This window comes from Odontesthes bonariensis, chromosome 14, assembly GCF_027942865.1.
Source record: "Odontesthes bonariensis isolate fOdoBon6 chromosome 14, fOdoBon6.hap1, whole genome shotgun sequence".
Classification (NCBI taxonomy): domain Eukaryota; kingdom Metazoa; phylum Chordata; class Actinopteri; order Atheriniformes; family Atherinopsidae; genus Odontesthes; species Odontesthes bonariensis.
Genome location: NC_134519.1, coordinates 33,530,463 through 33,552,806, shown reverse-complemented (window position 1 = coordinate 33,552,806; position 22,344 = coordinate 33,530,463). Strand labels below are relative to the sequence as shown.

The following is a 22,344-nucleotide window of genomic DNA, read 5'->3' as shown; positions in this document are numbered from 1 at the left end:
TGCACCCCTCCGTCGATGAGAGTGTGTTCTCTACATTTTCACTCGGGTACGTTATCTAAAAATCTCTTTATGTTGTTGTCTCTTAAAGCTACGAAGTTACTTTATGTTGTTGCAAACCCTGAAGTGCACCTGACGTTGCTGCCTAGCGAGCTAACTAGCGAACTGTTGCCTCTTCGAAAATGCTCAATTTGCAAACTGTTGCCTCTTCGAAAATTAATGTTAACTACCCCCTAATGTGGCTAATGTGTACCCCTTCAGCCCTTTTGTCATACCATGAGCAGCGTTACCCTCTCAGTCTGTATCTTTATTTTGCATGTGTTCTGTGATGGGTTTGCCATTGATTGCATAGGTTTTTTTCATAAACTATTTATTCTGTTGTAGGTAAGCCATCATATGAGATGTTGGAGAACCACGCTGACTGGACAAATTCAGCTTTTTACATTCAACTGTACCTGTGCACATGCTGCTCAAATGTGAGGGTGAAAACCTAATGCCTTTAGATAAGATTGTCACTGTTTGCTGTGCCTTAACGAACATGTGCATAAGTGTTGTTTGAGTTCATTCCTCATTGTTCATTACCTTTTAATTTGTTTGAAATAAATGTTTGAGTGCCTTGTTCATTACCTTTTAATTTGTTTGAAATAAATGCTTGAAACAACTTGATATGGCTTAACAATGTTTATTAACAGAACAGGAAAAAAGAATAAGGCGCAAGGTGCAGAATGCAATATACCTCTAGGAAAAGTTAACAGTGCAAAAGAACATGTGTGCATTCAGAATAAAAAGTATAAAAATTTCCAGCATGTAAACATTGACAACAAGCAATAATAAAATAATACTGTTACTAGTGCAAAAGAACAAAGAAACACTATTCAGAACAACAAGAGCAAAACCATGGCGTGTCAGCGGAGGGTCTGTCCACAAGCCCCACACAACTGAAGTGATACCACTGGACTGGTAAGTGGAGGCTCAGTCTCCGTGAATGCAGGACCTGTAAAATAAATAAAGTGAAATAAACTAAACAGTAAAAAGCATTTATTTCAAGTTACAGTCTACACTTTAGACACATTGATAATGGCTGTAATCTAACCAGGACATGTACACCTTGCATTCAAAATGTTAATGGCTTAAATCTAACCAGGAATGTAATTCCTGGTTAGATTTAAGCCTTGCAATCCTTGCAATCACACATAAGTACCCTAGCCAACCCAGAACTGGTTTGTTCACTTTGCAGCCCCCAACACCCAACACAATAACCTGATGTGTCGTTGGGCTAAAATCAAATGACAACTAAATACCTAAACATAAGCTTTAGCATACATCAAAACATTGGAAACGTTTGTGTACATTGAACATCTCATTAATCTAGTGTTTACAAAACAAGTCGCAGTTAATTACGTTGCCATTTTGGTCAAGAAGTGTCTAAATGCAATGTAATTACAACACACTAAAACGCATGACAAGAACCTTACCTTTGCCAGTACAACGCTGTTATCATCACCAGAGCCACCTGGAGGCTTGTAGATGGCCAAGTCCTGCACCCAGCCACAGCAGAAAGTCTCGTACGATTCCAAAGATTTGTGACTTTTAAACTCCTGCATAGTGTAGTAACTTACACCAAAGACAAGATAATTGACTATGTCCATATATGTGCACGGAGGTAACTGGTCCAGGTCTCTGTGCCATTCTGCTGCAGGGAGCTCGTAAGGATCAATATTTTGGATGCTGGACAGTTTCTCCAAATACCGCTGCTTTGCGCTTGTAATAAGCTTGTCCCTGCAAGGTCCCTTTTCTTTCGCCTTATCTCTCTCCGTTGCTTTGCTTTCTTTCTTTCTTTTGTATTCGTCTCTGCCCTGCCGAAATGACAAATGCGGGAGGATATCCGTTAAGTTAATGGCGTTGCCCCTGGCAACCAATAGATTCTTCTGCCAACATGGCCGACCGGCCGACCGGAGTCACGTGACTCCTCATTCTCAATACTGGCGTGCTTGGGTGGAGTGTTCCTATTGATGATGGATGAACTGACGGATGGTGAGATGCGAGTACATGGGCATGCGCGTGTCTTCGCGTGGTTTGTGGGGATAGCATGGGTGTGTGATTGCTGAAAACAGGACAATAACTGTCATATTGTGAGTTCTTGTGTGTCTGATAAGATCTGTCCATCTAATGAGACGATCAGTGTGCACGGATTCTGATTTAAAAAAAAAAACAAGTGTGGGGAAGCAGCCTCTGGGTGCGCGTTCACGGCGAAAGAGAGAAAAATAATAGGCTAAGTGTTTGCAAAAGTGGATTTTGGCTTAGAGCGGGAGAGTTGGAGAGCGTTACTCCAGATAACAAAAAGAGGGGGATTGTCAGAGTTCGGAAATCGTGGTAATGATGGTGGGGTTCATGCTTATTTAATGGGAAAGTGAATACATTTAACATGTGCTCTGTTTCAAGGAATTAAATGTTACAAGTGGGGTTCTTGTTTTTCTCACCGAATGTACATGAGAGCCAAAGGAGGGCCAACACCCAAAACTCAGGACCCTCCATATAAGCGCTGGAGTTAGAACCCAAATATATTGAAAGACATTCATTATTAGTTAATCGGCTGTTTAATCAATACCAACGGAGAAAATTAAGAAATGCACAACCTTAATATCCGAGTTAAGCACATAATCTGATCTAGGATCGGCTGAGGCTCATACCAGAACAACAAGTGTTTCGGAGGAAAACGGAAAAAAAAAAAGATTTAGATTTAGATTCTTAGAATACACAGAATGGATAGGAATGGTGAGAGTTAATCTTATTTGAGGTGAATTTTATCTTGTACTATGTTTCATGGATTTGGGATGTTTCTGTGATCCCTCGAGTGTGTGGGAGGGTCCAAGCAGACAGAGAAGCTGCGCCCCAGCCATATAAGGCCAGTGTGATTTATCCACAGAGTCTTTAAAACATCAACATACATACACATACAAACACATACACACGATCACTTACACTCCTATGCCCACATACATGCACACACACATGTCTGTGCTTGTTGCTGTGTGTTTGTTTTAACAGAGTGAGTCTCTTAACAACTAGGTCCTCCTAAACAGATCTCGGCGCTCTTTCCGCCCCCCAGGGTCGGTGCTGAAACCGTGCACGGGGGAGTGAAAAACTCCTAATGAAAGACCTACAGCTGAATTGCTGTCAAAGGCCAGCTTCCACTGGAGGGGGGAAAAGTGACGAGATCATATTTTTTTTTTAAATCAGTGGCCTGAACACGGCTGCTGTGTGTTCAAGTAGTAGCATCTATGGCATCAGAAACTATAAGGTTACTTCACGCATTAATGACTAAGGTACCTCAGAAAGTGACTGTGAAATTGTTACTCAACAAAAATTTTTATTTGTCTCCTTCCAGACATCTCTCCTGCATAACTGTTGTTCTTTCACAGCCACACCTCGTGGTAGAGAGATGGACTTCACTTGATCCATCCTCACAGCTGCCTGCCCAACGAGATGGAGAGCATCAGGATTGCATATCAGAAATTACTATAAGTGTCTTACCCAGGCCAGACTTGAATGCCATACATTATGAAAATGCAGGAATAAATATGCTTGTCGACAGGTCACATAGGAAAAACCCTGATGACACAAACATTACAAAAGTTGCTGTCGTAACAGAAGCTGAAGTTCTCTTAAAACGACCACAACCAAACAATTGTTCTAATCAAATAGCTGAATTGGTAGTTGTAACTAAAGTTAGTAAGTTGGAGAACAAAAAGGTTGTTAACATTTACATTAGCAATCAATATGCTCCCTCAAAAGTATGCGGGTTAACACAGCAAGGGAAACAGATGTATGAGGACATTCACAGGTGAATCTATACGTCATAAAGAATTGATTTTAGCATTATTAGATGCTATTCAGCGGTTAGCTAAAGTAGCAATTTATAGATGTGCTGGACACATAAAAAGCTTGTTTAAATCATGGTGCAGTATTGAGTCATGGCCTAGGTCATGTCTCAACAGGGGGGATAGTAATAATAAGAAACAAAGGTTTTTACAACATATGGGTTTACTAATTACTTAATAAATAATAAATAAGTAAATAAATTTGTGTCTAACAGGTCAAATATATGCAAAACAGAAGCCACATGGCACTCAAGTGACAATATGAGGATAATTCCTTAAAGCTAGAGAACCCTTTTCATCACATTTGTATGAATTCCATTGAATTAACTAAATGGGAAGAGAAACAATTCTGCCAAGTGATAATAATTGTGTTTACCAAATGGGTTGAAGTATTTCCATGCGCAGAAGCAGATGCACTCTCAGTAGCAAAGGCACAGGGAAAATAAATATTTCCTAGATTGGGGATTATGGAAAAACCTACAGTGATAATGGAACATACTTAGTAAACAATGTCGTCTCCCCGATGCTAAAGAACTTAAAAATATACCTTAGAAACCAGTAGACATATGACCATATCAGTCAGCAGGATGACTGGAAAGACACAAGGGAATAGTTATGTCAAGACTGAAGAACAATCATAGAAGAAACAGGAAAATGGTTTCACTGTTTACCACTAGTAGTCCTAAATGTCAGATAGGGCGGATGCGAGGAAGCATGCGAGTACAGAATTCTTTTAAAAACTAAACTTGGTTTATTATCAAAAAGGTTTCGAGGAAAAGCGCAGCTGGGCCGGATATCAAAAACCAAACAGTAACAAAAACAAAACATAACTAAGGTTAAACAAAACAGGACTATGACTATGACTGAACACAAGAGGGGTACTTAATTTCAGTGACTAGTGACTAGTGAGGATTTGGCAGTGAACATGAATAAACCGGGAGACTAAATACTGTGGAGGGGGATTAGTGATTGAGTGCAGTTGATGGCAGGACAGGGGAAGGACTAAGGAAAGGTGACATGACATGACAAAACTAAATACGAAACCTGAACCTAAACCTTAACAAAACTAAGAAACGGTTAAAACTAAGAACTAAACAGAAAACTAAAAACGTGTCAAAACACCACGGACACGACACTAAACATGCATAGCATTTCAATTATCGCAAGATTAATGCCATTTGAGATAATGTATGACCATTTGTACTCCCACAGTGGAAACCATTCACCAAACACGATGAAGAGAAAGAAGAAACCGTTTCAGAATACATGGTTAAAATGTTAACAAGGAGAGAGAGATCTCTTCTGTCAAGTCTGTTCCAGGTGAACCTGTGGAGGAATCTCTGAAGACAGTAAAACCCGGAGACTGGATCCTCATCAAACCGATAAAAGAAAAAGGGACAAAGAACTGGCCCAGTCCAAACGGGGGAAGGTCCATATCAGGTACTACGTACAACACCCACAGCAGCTGAAAAAGTAGAAAGGACTTCCTGGATTCACTTATCACACTGTAAACTACTACGACCACGACCATCAGAAAAAGGGAAAGATTAGTTACCCACCACTGTTCTCTGAAGCATAAGTCTGACTACAAAGGGGAACTTTCTCAACAGGAGAGGTTCATCTCAACCTCAGTGAAGAAAACAACGGCTAAAACGAGAACATAGGGTGCGGCTAAAATAAGACAGGAAAATGGACAGACATCGGCCGTGGCATCCATTCAGATTACCAGGATTTTGTGGGTTAAGAGGAACTACCTGTGTATTGTTTATCATTACCTTTATTATAGTATTTCCAATTTTATGGTATGAAGCATAGATTAACAAAAATGAAGATGATGCGGAACAGAGTACCACCACTGCTCCCGTGACACCGCGGGTGCCACATAGAAATTGGGTTTAGGCCTCACACACACAGAACAATACCAAGAAATATAAGAAAGACATTCATACATAGACATAGAGGTTCACATATAGGCTACTGAAGGCAACAAAGACCTGCTCACCCAGTAAAGTTCTGTTAGATCGGGTTCTTTTAGTAGGAGGCTCAAGAACGGACCGGAGTAAATTCAAGTGAAAATGAAGTCTTTATTGGTATGGCAACAAGTGGAGCATTTCAGCGCTGGTCTCAGTCTGACAGAACTCTCGCAGGAATCCGTCAGCCCGAGCCCCGTATGTCCGGTTACACCTCGTATATATGTCTCCTAGTTTCCCGAGGTGGATCCCTTGTTGATCAAATGTGATTGGATATGAATTGTCTAACTCAAATAATGTCTCTGAGGAATTCAACTAATGTGTGTGTGAGAATCTGCCCTTGGTTTCCCAGACTTTCCTGATTGTTTTGTCTGTCTACTCCTGCATCACTTAAGGTCATATGGAAAAGTACTGAGACTTATTTCATTCCTAATGTCTAAGAACAAAGCCAATTATAACAGTTCAATATTAATGTGTACTATTTAACGGAGATCTGCAAAACCGTGAGTTAAAATGTTAAGGAGTCCATAGTCAGTGGGAGAAAACTACAGAGATAAATGACTGTATGTACGTTAAAACAGAGATGAGAAATTGAGAAAAATAATAGTTTGTTCGTTTGTTTGTATGTATGTATGTATGTACCGGAAGGTGATTTGGGTTGTAATTATCCAGTAGTGTCTCAGTGAAACAACAGACTAGGGGAAACATAACGAAGTCAACAAAAAACGGTGTTCCGCTGATCTGATCAGTTGCTCAAGTGTACTCCATGCAAACTGGTTGGCTATTAAAGGGACATAAAATGGGGAAGGATTGTTTAGAAGAAAATAGGAATAGAGATGTGAATGTCAAATAAATGTTTTAACGGGACACTGATAATATTAAATAGGCCACTCAGACGAGATGGGAAAAGAAGTTTGGTTTTTAAGGAAATCCCTGTGCGAAAGGAGACACAAAATTGTTGAAAACAATTGAAGAATGCCTTTCTGAAGGATGGTTTACCACAGATAAATAGCTTTGTGACCAAGCACAGGGTAGATCACTGTACGGCCCAGTTATATATCCATCCATCCATCCATCCATTATCTATACCGCTGAATCCGTCGATCGGGTCGCGGGCGGGCTGGAGCCTATCCCAGCAGTCAATGGGCGAGAGGTGGGGTACACCCTGGACAGGCCGCCAGTCCATCGCAGGGCCACATAGAGACAAACGAGACAAACAACCATGCATGCTCACACTCACTCCTAAGGACAATTTAGAGATGCCAATCAACCTAACATGCATGATTTTTGGACAGTGGGAGGAAGCCGGAGTACCCGGAGAGAACCCATGCATACACGGGGAGAACATGCAAACTCCACACAGAAAGGCCCCAGCTGGGTGTTGAACCTGGAACCTTCTTGCTGCGAGGCGACGGTGCTAACCACCACACCACCGTGCAGCCCCCCAGTTATATAATTAAATCAAATTAAATCAAATTTATTTATATAGCACATTTTATGTACAAACAATTCAAGGTGCTTTACACAGAATAAAAGCATTGCAGAAGGGAGTGGAAGAAGCATTTAAAATGCAAAAAAGAATATAAAGAGAAACAAATAAAATCATTTAAATTAATTAAGGAACAAGCAACAGTCCAGATAAGTTCAAAGATAGCGTGCAGATTTCATGCATAGACACATGAGAAAATAAATGTTTTTAACCTGGATTTAAAAATGTCTACATCTGGTGAAAGTTTAATCTCCACTAGCAGTTTGTTCCACTTGTTTGCAGCGTAACAGCTAAATGCTGCTTCTCCATGTTTAGTCTGGACTCTGGACTGGACCAGCTGACCTGAGTCCTTGGATCTAAGAACTCTGATAGGTTATGTTCTCTGAACATATCACAGATGTATTTTGACCCTAAACCGTTCTGGGATTTGTAAACCATCAGCAGGCTTTAAATGGATCCTGCTATTAGATAGGCAGTGAGTTGGTAGCCGGTTACGCGAGAGTAAAGCGCACGGAACGGATTTTGTTTTTGAAAAGCTAGACCTAGAAGACAAAATCAAACTTTAAGATGTGAATTTAATGCAGGAAGCAGCTTGTGCGCTGGACAAGCAGCGTTGGGCTAAGAGGGTTGCCAGTCAAGACCCTACGGGTCTTTGGAGAAACCATGAGGGTTTGATGGTGACGCCCCCAGACTTGTTAGGTTGGCTCATTCAGGAAGCACACGGGCAAGCCCATGTTGCAAGGGGGGAAGTTAAGAGAAAGATTACACAAGAGTACAGTTTTTGGTCACTGTACTTGCTCGAACAGGCGGATCACGTCATCAGAAGATGTGCCATTTGTTTGAAAAATAATGTTAGGAGAGGTATGACGATTCCTCCAGGGCACATTCTGACTTCAAAAGGCCCTATGCGGGAGTAAGTCATGGATTTTGTTGACATGATAAAACCAGTGGACGGCAAAAGGTACATGTTGGTGGTAGTGGACAGGTTCTCACGATGGCTAGAGGCCTGCCCAACTAGGCGAAAAGACGCTCAATCTGTCGCTAAGTTCCTGTGTCGTGAAGTCATACCCAGATAGAATATCATCAGATAACGGGCGAGAATTTGTTGATAGAACTGTAAAACTGATCCTACAGAAACTAGGAATCAAGCAACGTCTTGGAGCGGTTTATCATCCACAGAACCAAGGCATGTGTGAGAAAATGAACGGAGTGTTGAAAAACCGTCTTGTAAAAATCTGTCAACATACGGGACTGAATTGGGTGGCAGCGCTTCCACATGCTCTAATGGCATGCTGTTCAGGTGCACTTCGTGATTTGCAAATGACACCACATGAGTTGGTGACGGGCAGACGAATGCCCACGCCTTTTTTGCGAACAAACGGGAAAGGTCCAAGTTTGTCTCTGTTGGAAGATGAAATGATGACATACGTTAAGTATATGGTTACCTGACATTCCGTTGTCCGGTAATTACCGGACATTGGCCGGAGAAAAAAATAAATGTCCGAGAAAATGAAATCTCACCGGTCAAAGTGTCCGTTTGAAATTGACTAAATAGGGTTGCCACCCGTCCCTTGAAATACGGAATCGTCCCTTATTTGGCAACAAAATGTTGCATTTGTTCCGTATTTTCACACTTGTCTGTCCCACACACATCCACACAAAGCCCCGCCTCCCCGGCTGCGCTCCTCTGTGAGTCTGCCTGGCTCCCTGCGCGCGGTGCTGTCACTCACAGTTGCTTAGAGACACACACACCAGCGCGGCACAAAACCCGCGAATTTTTAATAATGTCCTACTAATAATCCCTCTATCTAACTCAATTTGATTTTCAGAATAATACTACCATTTAGGCTAAGTCTAATGTAGTAACACAGTAGCCTATTAGAATAAAATAATTTACCCTAATACAAACACATCGAAAGGTGTATGGCGTGTGATTGGCCGAGCGTTTGCGCGTGCAGCAAAGATTCTACCGCGAAAAGTGTAAAAACACCCCTTTGTTTATTGAATGCGGCTTCGTCTTCTGCTAACAAACAAATAGGTTACGTCGGCTATTGTTAAAATATGGCCGGTCCCAGGCAGAGTAGCCTTAAAAGTTTTTTTCTGAAAGATGTGACGACTCCAGATGCGACTCACAAGAGAGGTCCTGCTGCTGCTGCTGATGATGACCGGTCTGTACCTGTGCCAGATGTGCCGCCTCCGCCTCCAGAGAAAAGGCAAAAGTCTCGGGTGTTTCGTTCCGATTGGGGTGAAAAGTTCACATGGCTGAGGTGTGAGGTTGTTAGCGGTAAAGAAATAATGTTCTGTTCGCATTGCGAAATGGCCGGACGACGCAATGGTTTTACAAAAGGATCGACTAATTTGAGAATGTCCGCTCTAATTGAACACAGCCAAAGCAATGACCATGTCTCCGCGCTCCATTTAAAGCCACAGCAGGTTGTCATGAAAAGCCACTGCGAGAAGGCCACGGAAAGTTCAAAGAAAAAGTTGTCATCGCAGCTCAAAATTGTCTTCCATATGGCCAAACATGTCATTCCTTCAAACCAGTTTGTTGCGCAGACAGAGCTTCTGCGAGCTCTCGAGGCTCCAGACTTCGTCACTACCGATGGTATTTATCACCACAGTGACTCTGTTGATGACATGGAGAAGGCATTAGAAGATGTGGTGATGAATCAGATACAGGAAAAAATAAAAAGGAGTGACTTTGTTGGACTGATCATCGACGAAACAGTAAACATCACAGTTAACAAAAAGTTGATCGTTTATCTAAAGCTGGAAATGGAAGGAAAGGTGGAGACGTGCTTTCTTGGAAATTACGATGTGGACTGCGGGACCGCAAGATGCATTTATGATCGCCTAGTCGCTGTGCTTCGGGAAATGGATGTTGAACTGTCTCGTGTCATTGGCCTGGGTTCAGATGGTGCAAGCGTAATGATGGGGAGGCATGGTGGGGTTGGTGCTTTGCTTAAGCAGGCGAATCCCTTCTCCATACAAGTGCACTGCGTGGCCCACAGAGCGGCTCTTGCTGCCCTGGACGCAGAAAAGTCCGTCAACAACATCACATCTTACAAAAACACAATCTCATCAGTGTACTCCTTCTACAAGCACTCAGCAACAAGAACAAACCGGCTGCGCCAACTTACAGCTGAACTCCACGACGAGGACATGGTCAGCCTCAAGCAGCCTTGCGCAGTGCGCTGGCTATCCCTACACAGGGCGGTGAAGGCCATGAAACACAACTGGCCAGCTGTGGTCATGGAGCTAACTGAAGAGGCCTTGAGAGGAAATGCAAAAGCGCAAGGACTGCTAGGTCAAATCCAGAGCTACAGCTTCATAGCCCTGACTCACGCATTGGCCGATATGCTACCTGTGATGACCAAGCTGAATTTAGTGTTTCAGAAAGACGACGTCAATCTCTCCAGTATCCGACCAGTAGTGCAAGCATCTGTCGCGGCATTCACACAGTTCCGAGATGCCCCGGGTCCAGAAGAGGAAAATTTCCTGGCAGGCTATGAAGACGGCAAGTACATGGATATAAAAGTGACCAACGCAAGCGAGCGCTCAATCCAAGCTTTCAGAAAAGTCAGAGAACGGTTTGTTCAACATCTGATAGATGCCTTACAAGACAGATTCCCCGAAGACTGCTTGGATCTACTTCACTGCTTCGACACCCTCCTCAATCCTCGTAGATATCCTCCATCACAGAATGGTAAGAAGGAGCTATTCTATATTATATTATATTATATTATATTATATATTATATAATATTATATTATATATTATTATTATATTATTTTATATTATATTATATTTTATTACATATTATTATTATTATAATATTATCATTATTTATGTCTGTGGCATGCGCTCACTTAACATAGGCCTACCCAGTCCTACAATAACAAGATATTTACAGTTGGTTTATTAAAAATACTTTTCAGTAAAAGTTAACAACAATAACTCTCATAACAAATGATAATTTTATTAAAAATGTATTCATTCAAAATGCTTAAGTTAACAATTCCTGTAATGAATGAATAGCACAATGAAAGAAATAATGTCTCATCTTAACATTCCTCACTTAACAACAAAAGTTCTAATAACTCATCATTGTCTCCTATTTGCTTCTTATTCTTTCTTTTTTCTTTCTTTTTTTTAGCTCTTCAAGAATATGCAGAACCAGCGATCAGAACGGTTGTTTCCCATTTTACAACTGTTGAGTCTGCAGACACCACTCCTCTTATTAATACCATTGCCCTGCGACGAGATGCCCTCGCTGTGATGACAGCGCTCCGTGGCTATGGGGGATTGCAATTCGCCACAGCCTGTGAAGTCCTCATTTGGGACTTCATCGAAATCTATCCAGAGTGGGCTAAGCTCGCCAAAATAGCTTGTGTGATCCCAGTTTCCAGTGTTCCCGCAGAGAGGGGGTTTTCGCTGCAGAACCGAATCAAGACCAAGCAGCGAAGTCGCCTCGCAGAGCACAAAGTTACGCGCCTTATGCGCATCGCCAGCTGCGGAGAGACATTACAAACTTTCAATTTCTTGTCGGCAGCTGATAATTTCAACATGGCCAAAAAACGTAAAAGGTAGTGATGTAAACCAATGAATAATTTGATGACCTCATGCCTATTCATTTTAAATTTAGGCTACCTTAAACCGCACCATATCAGGTGCACGTCAAGACCGTTACTATAACTGTTAAAAGTCTTAATTGTATGTGGGTAAGGGGGGTTAGTTCATTAAACCACAAAAAAGTTTATTTTTTATTTTTTTGATATATGGAAGAATGATTGGTTCATCAGATACGTCTCTTAATATTAACTGCACGGGGTTGTTTGCGCAACAGGGGTCGTAAGGCCAATAAATGTGTTGAATTATTTTTTTTGTGTCAAATTGTCATTTTTTAAGCTATTAGTCACTTCAAATTTTTCTACACTAGCCTAATTAGGAACGATGGAATATTTGACCGTGGTGTTATCAAAATGTCCGGAAGGTGAAACCTCGGACGGTCACTTTGACCGGCAGGTTTTTTTTCTAACGGAAACCCTGATGGTTACATAGGAACATATCCACGTATGTAATTGACAGGCAAAAACAGGACCACGAGCAGGAGAAGCTTGCGGAGCTAAAGAGAGACATTTTGCAGCCAGGGGACAAAGTGTTCGTGAAGGTCTTTAGGAGAAAGTGGTTTAACGCACGCCGGGAAGGACCATTTGAAGTTGTGCGCAGCACAGGGACAGCGGCCCAAGTAAAAGGGTCTACAAAGATTTGGGGTCATCAATTAAGCGTCTTTGAGCATTTGGAAAAGCGCTATATAAAACTTAAGTATTATTATTATTATTATTATCAATTTGCAACACGTGCCAGAGACAACGGGGGCCTCCTCTCCAGAAAGCAATCCAACAAAGATCAAAGAGAACAACAATGACGTTTCGAGAAGTGGCACAGAGTCATTCGTACCAAGGAGGCCAAAGTCCGGCCGCAGAACTACCAAACCCGAGAGATACGGCGATTAAGGTGATAGTGACCGAGGGTCAGTCGGCCCTGCTTCCATGCGAGTGCAAAGTGGTGGACGTGGGAGGACCCCATCTACCACAGTGGAAAGACAACTACGGAAAACTGATAACCTACCCAAATGCCACCATCAACGCACCGCCAAAGTATGTACTGGTTAATGAGGCAAGGAGGGTGAAACAAGAAGGAGACTGTAGTCTTTTTGTGCGTCATGTTCAAAAAAGGGATCAAGGAATGTATACGTGTATATATTTTGGGTCCCCAACCCAGGGGAAAGAAGGGCGTAAAAGAGCTGAACCTGAAGTCAAATATGTGAGGTTAAGGTTAAGAAATGGAGGGGCGGAAACGATAATTCCTGAAGCAACACCTGTCTCAACACACCTCCCTCCACTCGTACACACATCCAAAGGGGAAATAATAGAACCGGCAACCACTGGGATTGCTCGGGGGACTGTAGCGAAAATGAACACTACCTCCAATAACAATAATAGGATAGGGAATACCATAGCGAAATCTGCTCCGCCAACAAGCGTGGTGGAGAAAAAGGTGGTACCATCGGACACCATTTACCATGTCAATAGGAAATTAGACAAAGAGACACTAGATTTTGAACAGCAAGAAAATGATGCAGCTGCGGATGAACAGACCATTTATAAAAGAGAAAATAAATGGAGGGCATTTGGGTTTGATTCTTCGGTATTGCAGATTACTGACCCATGGGCTATAAGAACATGTGGTTCCAACAACTGACTCATTCCGTACGGCGAGCTACACTTGATAACTGCCCCTGCTTTGTAAAGGTTCCAGCACCAAACACATGGCCGTCAATTCTGGAGACAATACCTGAGCCACTTAGTCCCTTGTGTCAGGAGTATGCGTTATCTTGGTTGTTATATAATCAACGAGCACCAACGGATAGGTGGTTGGCTCTATCCAAACATCTATTTACACCCCAAAAGGAATGTATATGGTTAAGTGATTTGCCATATCTTAATTTACAAGATCAACAGGAGAGGGGGGCAGCAGCAAGGCCTGATCCGATGGAAGTAGTGGCCGTTAAGGCCAAAGCTTGTTTTTGTTCAAACGACACTCACGGTGCTGAAGGGATGTTCGTAGGAATATCAGAGTGCGATAGCTATAAGATGCAAGTCAGAAGAGAAGCAAACAACAAGATTGAAGGCCAGACAAGGGTAACTTTCCATGCCCCGGATAAACGAGAGAGTAGGACCCTGTGGGTTAAGCATGAACTCCTCACTGTAAATGTGACCATTGGAACCGTTAAAAGACATATGGTGGGTGTGTGGGAATAAAGTATATCTATTTTTACCATATGGATGGACAGGTTGTTGTTTTATGGCTAGTCTAAAATTGCCATACGGGGTTGTTACAATCCAACAAGAACCACCAGCTGAAGAGATTCACCCCATTGACAGTTCGGCGAACAGGAAAAAGAGGAGAACCAAGCACAAATGCCATTATCGTAAAGAGACAGGTGGAATGAAGACACGGAAGAGGTGCAAGCAGTGGATGATATCATGGATATGTATCCACTTTAAAGATACAACTAAGACAATCATGCAGTAGGAGTGGACAGCCATTTTGTTAACCCAGTTTTCCCCTGTTTATATTATTCTAGGGAGGTAAGATGACTGTATTTTTGGTTTGCATTAATTTTGTCAGGAAAGTCAACTATATTCAAGATAGACAGGTTTTGTTTGTTATTTTGGCCAGCGTCCACTCCAACTCGTGTTCCTAAGAAATGTGCTCATTGCGGAGTTGCCAGTTGAGTGAGGAAAGGTTGAAACCAGACTAGAAAAGAGTTTCTGTTTCTAGCACCATGCACGCCACTCCTGGGATGGAAAGCTTAGCGTTATTACCACAAACATATTTTATAGTTTTATACTGAGTGTGACGTTTTTACATGGTTTATCACTTATTTCTGACAGTGTGCAGTCTTATTAACCTTGTCTACATTTATGATACAGTGTTTTACTTAACAATCTGCTATTGCAGTGGTGTGGCCAGACGCCGAGGTGTTCCAACTCGGTACGGGAGTTTTGACAGATGTAAGGGGGGAATGACTATGCTGAGGCTAACAGGATAAGATGGGTGGAGACAAGTAGATACATGTCACATACACACTAATATAGAAATTAGGGGAATTAGTAAACAACATATACAGGTATAGTAAGTAGGACTCTGGAAGCGGAGTTTGGACACATCGTGTGACAAATAGGTAATCATGCAATATACTGTAGCATAAGTTAATTTTCCGGCAAGATACTGGTGGGTGTTTTCTTTCTTCTCAGGATGACATTCTGGGAAATGGGAAACGAATTGAGAGACATTGGCTGTCCAGGGACCCCCACGGAATGGACTCAGAGACTCAGGACGGGATGATGAAAACGGACTGTGGGACCCTGGACAGGAGAATACGATAAAGAAAAAGGGACGTTGGATAACAAAAGAGGGAAACTGAGCTACACGGCTACTCCACTGCAAATGCATTGATATTTTTCAGTAGTACTAGTTTGCTAAAACTCTAGAATTGTGTGGATTGAGTTAGAATCAGGAAAAATGTAATCGTTGATGTTATAATCTTGGTTGCTGTTATGAACCATTTCAATCTGCATTGTATGCCATAATGGAGTGTGAACTTATATGTTACTTGTGATATTGTTGTCATTATGCTTTTGATATAGCCTATTCTCTGTAATACGGTAGGAGCCACGCTTTGTGGACATAATAGGACGAAATCGGACCAAATTGACCATAAAGGTCCTGAAATTAGACGTTAATGGTAAAAGTAATTGTTAATATGAAACAGGGATTGCTTGCTTAGATTGGCACCAGAGTGACATTCCCTTAGGTCATCCAATCTTTTTCCCCACTTTTTAGGAAGGGTGGTTTTTTATCGACTGGATGACAACTGACCTGCAGGTTCCCCACAGGGACACACAGATTGTATGGGAGAGCAGGACATGGATGTTTAGTCATGTCAGGAGACTGATGAGCTGTGTGACTGGAGGGAGACCGGTAGGCTGGTTTACTGTAGCCGAATTTGGACTAATTATATGATAGATTTAGCTTACCTAGTCTAAAATAGTGAAAATAATGTGCGCATAGACACGTAAATAGGAGTTTAACTAATCAGTTGACTCAGAAATTGAGGGCTTATGATATATTAAGAGATTGGGCAATCAATAATGTCGAACAAGTGAGGTCTTTGTTGATGCAGATTCATGGGTTTGACCATTTACCATGACACATATTGTAGAGGCCATTTTGTGTTTCGGGACTCTAAGTAGTCCCGAAGGGGGGAATGAGGTGTATGGACCCACAGGCAAAATGGGGCCCAAAGGCACATGAGGAAATCTGAACTGAGTTCATTGAGTCCACAGACAAAATGGACGAACCAGAGTTTAATGAGTCCACAGCTGGTTAATTTCAAGACGCCTCCGCGCGTCTCCGTGCAAGACACTGAGATACACTGAAAAACAAACTCTTAAATAGTTTTACCAAATAAGGTAGATTTGATATGGGACCTTACAGTCAGACCATATCTTTTGGCTTTACGCCTGGACCAGTGGCCTTGAATCTTCTTTAAAAGTAAGGGACTTTCTCTTCCCGGGAGAGAGTTTTCCCATTGGACCACGGGCTCTCCCGGAAAATGCATTTTCTGAGACGGACCTGATGACAGAAATAAAGATTTCTTTTGTTCGACTACGTCCGTTTCAGCAGCTTTCTTCATCACTCATTTTTTACACCGGTTTTTGAAGACGACCTCTCAGAATTTACTACACTTCCTTCATGAAATTAAAAAGTATCGTCTCCTGACTCTCTCTGTGAGCTTTTCCAGCCTCGATATTAGACACCTGATGTGATTGTCCATGATTAATATCACCATCATGCAGACCATAAACACGGTGGCCTCCCCGCTCTCCATATTAGCTTCTTGGTGGTGTTTTTTCTACTCTCCTTACTTTTACCGTTTTGTTTTGTGTTTGAATGTAGCGCTAAACGGCTAACGGCTAACACGTCACTGAAGCAGACGTCTGCGCGCGGCGCATCAGTCCCTATCAGGTCCCGACTCATGTGCGAATGCAGACTGAAACAGTTCCGCTGGGGAAGGACAGTTATCAGAACGAAATTCGAGGAGGGTAGTTCTGATAACTACTTTCTTAGAACGGTCTGTCCGAAAGCGGCTAACGGCTGAATCCCAAGGTGATGCATCAATCTTTTCAATGACACCAGCCTTCAGTAAACAGCCCAGTTCTGCTGATAATAATAATGATAATAACTTTCATTTATATAGCGCCTTTCAAAGGGCCCATGGTCGCTTTACAAAAACATAAACAAAGAACATGGTCGCAGACCAACAAACAAACAAGCAGAACACAAAATACCAAGATACCTGATACAGTAACTCTAACTGCAAAAGGCAGGCGTCACAGTTCCTGGAGTACAGGTTTGACTGACTGGTCAATTTTCACATTTTGACATGAAGTCATCACTACCGAGAGTTAAAGGAGTACATGACATTACACTCTGTCTAACCTCTAACACAGACACCCACAGTCATACCCATATCGTTGTCTGTGGGATATAGTCCTATTCTTGGTCTTAGCTTGATCTGCTCAAGTTAGCCAATTAGAAATGAGATTAACAGCAGGAAGGGAAGGAGTGAGCGTGGTGACAGCTGAGGACACTTACATCATGAACATTAACTATAGTGCAAAATAGCATACTTGATTCAGCATACTGAAAATAGAATATCTCAAAGCAAAACTTCCTTACAAGTTAATTTTATAATAAACTAATTTCTGTGGTTTATTAATATTTTTAATTTCCCCCACTGGGGGATGAATAAAGTATTTTTCTATTTCTATTTCTATTTCTATATATTCATCCATTGGTCCCACATCATCTGAATATATCCCTTCTCACTAGGATTGCTTGAATAGTAGCATTCCAACAATGTGAGACCTTGTTAATCTGACATCCAAGAGATCCTCCAGTCTTCTATTAAGACACTGCCTCCCAGTGTTCATTTACATTATGACATCTGCCGTCATAATATGGGGCTTTACAACATAGGCACATCCTGTATCGAACTGCTTATGTTTGTCAAAGACAGAGTTGAATTTAGATAAGTGGTTTTCCTTTTGAAACAACAAATCACAGGATTTGATGTTTAAGAATATGATCAAAGCTGGATTTCCAGTGAAACCTTTTTTTCTTTTTTCCTTTTTTGTCGGTTGTAAAATAAAACAATTATATGGATAATTTAGCTAGTTCTGCATGAGTATATATCTTGTGTTTCCTTTTGCCATCAATAAGACAGGACAAATGTAGGTGGCGCTAAATTACTGTGGCTTTTGATAATACAAAGACAACATAAGACTAAGTTCTTACTGCAATATCAAAGGGGAATATAAGGCTGCTGCAGCTCCACATCTAGGCCTGTCTGACCACATCACTGTTGAACTGATCCCAGCATACAAACCACTGATCTGCAGATCCAAACCCATCAAAACTGTTCAGGTTTGGACTGAAGAGGCCTCTTCAGCACTTCAGGACTGTTTTGAGCTCACTGACTGTGAGGTTTTCAAAGAGGACTCAGAAATCGAGTTACACATCGGCTGCTCTGTCCTATGTGCAGTTCTGCACTGATGCTGTCCTACCCACTAAGACTGTAAAGGTTTTCCCTAACCAGAAGCCGTAGATGGATGGTACTGTGCGGTCCCTGCTCAAAGCCCGGGACTCTGCTTATACTGTAGGTCAGGGGACAGTCTGGTGTATAGTAATGCCCGCAGAGATCTGAAGAAAGGAATACGACTGGCTAAACTAAGGTATAAACAGTGCATCGAGGAGCACTTCAACAACAACGACCCACGGAACATGTGGAAAGGCCTCAGGAACATGGCAGACTGTGGGAGCACCAGCCAGCAGATCAGCAGGGATCCAACCCTTCCTGACAACTTAAATGGGTTCTTCTCAAGATTAGACACCTCCAGAGGCAGAGAAACTGATGCACCCCCCTACTAGAGGAGCAGCACGAGCCCCTGACCCTGCAGCTCCACCAAGTGACTTCTTCCCTGAGGAGGATCAACATCAACAAAGCCGCAGGACCGGATAAGGTGTCGGGGAAGACTCTGAGGGGAAGACTCCTTGTTTGCCTACAAGGGGAACCAATCTACAGAGGATGCTGTCTCCATAGCACTCCACAGCCCTGACACACCTGCAGCATCCTGACATCTATGTTAGGATGCTATTTGTGGACTTCAGTTCAGCATTTAACACTATCATTCCGGACAAGCTGATAGTGAAGCTAGAGAGTGTGGACATCATATTCCTGGGCATCCACATCACCTGTGACCTGACCTGGGGCCTCATGTACAAAGACTTGCGTGGATTTCCTACTGAAACATGGCGTACGCTCAAACCCAAATGACCTCCAACGTCGGATGTATGAATCTGTGCGCACGCATCAATCCAAGCACATTTCGTTTGTACATCCCAATCAACGTGGAATTGAACGCACATGTCGGAGCACCCGACTCCTCCCTGTCCACGCCCCTACTTAAATATGTAAATCATATTTAAATGAGCCCTGCACCTGCGATTCCCCTCTCTGTACGATCAGAAAATAAAGAAAAAAGAATGAATAAGACGGGAAAAAAGAAGAACTTCACGGAAAGCGAGATGTCAGTGCTACTTTCTGAAGTGAAGGCCTGCTAAAAATGTGTTCTTTGGCACGCTGTCCTCCGGCATAAGCAGCAAACTAAGAGGAGTGGGTGGAAGAGGCTGTCAATGCTGTGGGGTCTGAGAAGCCTCACAAGCAGAGGTGAAGAAGAAGTGGTCCCACATTAAAGTGGATGTGAAGCGGAGACTGGCTGCCCACCGCTGCAGTGTGGCCAAAACAGTCGGGTGGGGGGGGTGACCGACTCTGTTTGAACAGAGAGTCGGCGCAACAATGGGTGACACTGCTCTCTCTGGGGTGGTGGGAGCTCATGTGGGTGACTCTGATTACCCCCAAGCTAAATACTGATGTTTTTGTGTAACTCACAACAATGTGTTTATACAGTAACGTGCAGAAGTGCGCCGGGGAAAAGTCGAGGCTGATTAAGACATTTCACACTTTACGCACGGGGTTATTAACATTTGCCCACAGAGACGATCAGGGGCTTGTTAGAAAGATCTTAAACTGAAGTTTAACCAGCAAAAAACAGGAAGAAACTAACTTTAACCACCGACTATGATGCTGTGAAGACGGGATAGAAATTGGGGGCGCACATACTCAATGCGTCACGGGGAATAATATTAGGACAATTACAAGAATGAAGTTACTCACCAAGAAGCCAGCCAACAGTGCCACCTTGTAAGTCTGTTCCCAACGATGCTGTTACTCAGAATATGAATCGTGCATTGAACCACGGCCCCTCGCCACAATGTTGGTTAATTGCATTTATGCATCACATATGATCTGTACATCGATCGAATAAAAATGTTTCCTGTTAACATACAAATTCATCATGTAATGGCGCTTTTATAGCAATGTGTGTGCAGTCGATAGCTCCGATTACAAAATCGGCTCTCGCTTCAAATTGAGCTTTAATGTTGGCCTGTTGGGAATTTGATATACGTGGCTGAGATGCGGATAATTCTGTCCCACACGGCTGGCATGGCTCGGCTCAGGGTAGACTGGCACAGTCCCAATCGTTTGGTCACCTGCCCCTGGAATGCTCCAGTTGGAACCCCAGTGTGCACATCACCTGTGAGCACAGGCAGCGCATGGCTCCTCGCTGTGTTGCGCTCCAACACCGGCCGCAGCTCTGCGCACAGTTCTAGGAGGATTTCCCTCAAAACAGCTAATGAGTCAGTCGCCATCATATGCCAGCTAATCCTCTGTTGTAGTGAACACACGCTCTCTTCGAATTGCACCATTTGCAAAGTCTTCTAATACTTTTAAAGCAGCCATTGTTTTTAATGGTATGCATTTCACCACTTAGCGCTGCTCTTATATCCACTCGTGTAAATGGAGACACATGGGTGTATTAATTGTTTATCAGTATTAATTGTTCATGTGTCTCAGATGTGCACATCACTGTCTGAGGACTAATTGTTTTCACATTTATTTATTATAACAGTGTCCCAACAGCACCTTAGGTGTCGCCAAAGAATCAACAGCTGCAGAAACGTGCGTACGCCCGCCCTGAAGCTGCCGTGAGGCACCGCACATTTCCACGGTCTTTTCGTTCTTGATACATCTGATCGTTGATGTGAAAAGGTGCGTACGCCTACGCCACTATTTTGTGCGTACGCACGCTTTGTACATGAGGCCCCTGGTCACTGAACACCTCTTTTCTAGTGAGGAAGGCCCAACAAAGACTCTTGTTCCTCAGGAAGCTGAGCTGCTCGTGAACTTCTACAGAGCCATGATCAAGAGCATCCTCTGTCTCAGTATGACTGTGTCATACGGCAACTGCACTGTTCAGGACAAAAAAGACTTGCCCCGTGTAGTGAAAACTTCCCAGTGGATTGTGGGGAGGCTACCGGACCTGGACTCAAAATACCTGGAAGACTTCAAAGGAAGACCAGTTGTATTGCTGCTGACCACACCCACCTGGGATACGAACTGTTTGTACCGCTGCCGTCATCAACTGCAGAACCACAAGGCTGAGAGACACCTTCTTCCCAAGAGCAGTGAAAGCCATCCGCCCACCCTGGGGCGTGGCAACGGGGGGGCTGGGGGGGCACTGCCCCCCAGGAACAAGTCCTGCCCCCCTGAGAAATGCCCTGTCCATCCAAAGAAAACTGGCCAGAAAAAAGGCCACGATTTATCATCTCTGTTTGTGTCTTGTATTGATAGAATAAATGCAGGTGGTGATTTAAAAAAAGCATATATCTGCAAAGTTTATAGCTTTATTTAGTTTTTTTGTTATCGTGTTTCCCCCCCTCCGTAACCTTAACCCCTTGCTGCTGAAAAAAAAAAAGGCGATTTTCACATTTTCGGATGTTTTTGTTGTATATAATGATCTGAAATGTAGACTTAATGAAGGTAATAAAAAGCTGGAGTTGGCTGGATGTCTTTCCCCAAGTATCTACTTGAATTTAAACCCTCAATGGAGAATGTGGAGCATGTTAAACAAAAGCTATTGCATCCTAAAGTCCTCTCAGCTTTATTTCTTCTCTTTAGCAGTTACTTGGTGAACACATTTCTTGTGACCCTGATAGCGTTTTAATGGTGCGTTTGCATGCATCATACAAGTTCTACACCCCGCAGCAGACTCACTCACAGTTCACAAGAGTGTCAGGGGATTGTTTAGGCTGCTGCACCGTTTGTTCCTGCAGGCTTACAGTTAATTCCAGCCTTCATCAAAGTGTTATTTTTACTCACGCGTAATTTCTTCATGCTGCACCTAGAAGAGACATAAGTCTGTGAGTATAGTGACAGTCTGTGCCTTACCTGTTATGCTGCCCTGTTTTGGTT

General features: G+C 42.7%; 1 protein-coding gene across 1 annotated transcript; it reads left to right on the top strand.

Annotated features, from left to right (window-relative positions):
- The first annotated feature begins 8,285 nt into the window (after window positions 1–8,285).
- On the top strand, window positions 8,286–12,218 carry LOC142398433 (uncharacterized protein C17orf113-like). The gene is made up of 2 exons (XM_075482416.1): window positions 8,286–11,043; window positions 11,494–12,218. Exons 1-2 carry the CDS (start codon window positions 9,399–9,401, stop codon window positions 11,925–11,927), a joined length of 2,079 nt encoding a protein of 692 aa, XP_075338531.1. The 5' UTR covers window positions 8,286–9,398; the 3' UTR covers window positions 11,928–12,218.
- The last annotated feature ends 10,126 nt before the right edge of the window (window positions 12,219–22,344 follow it).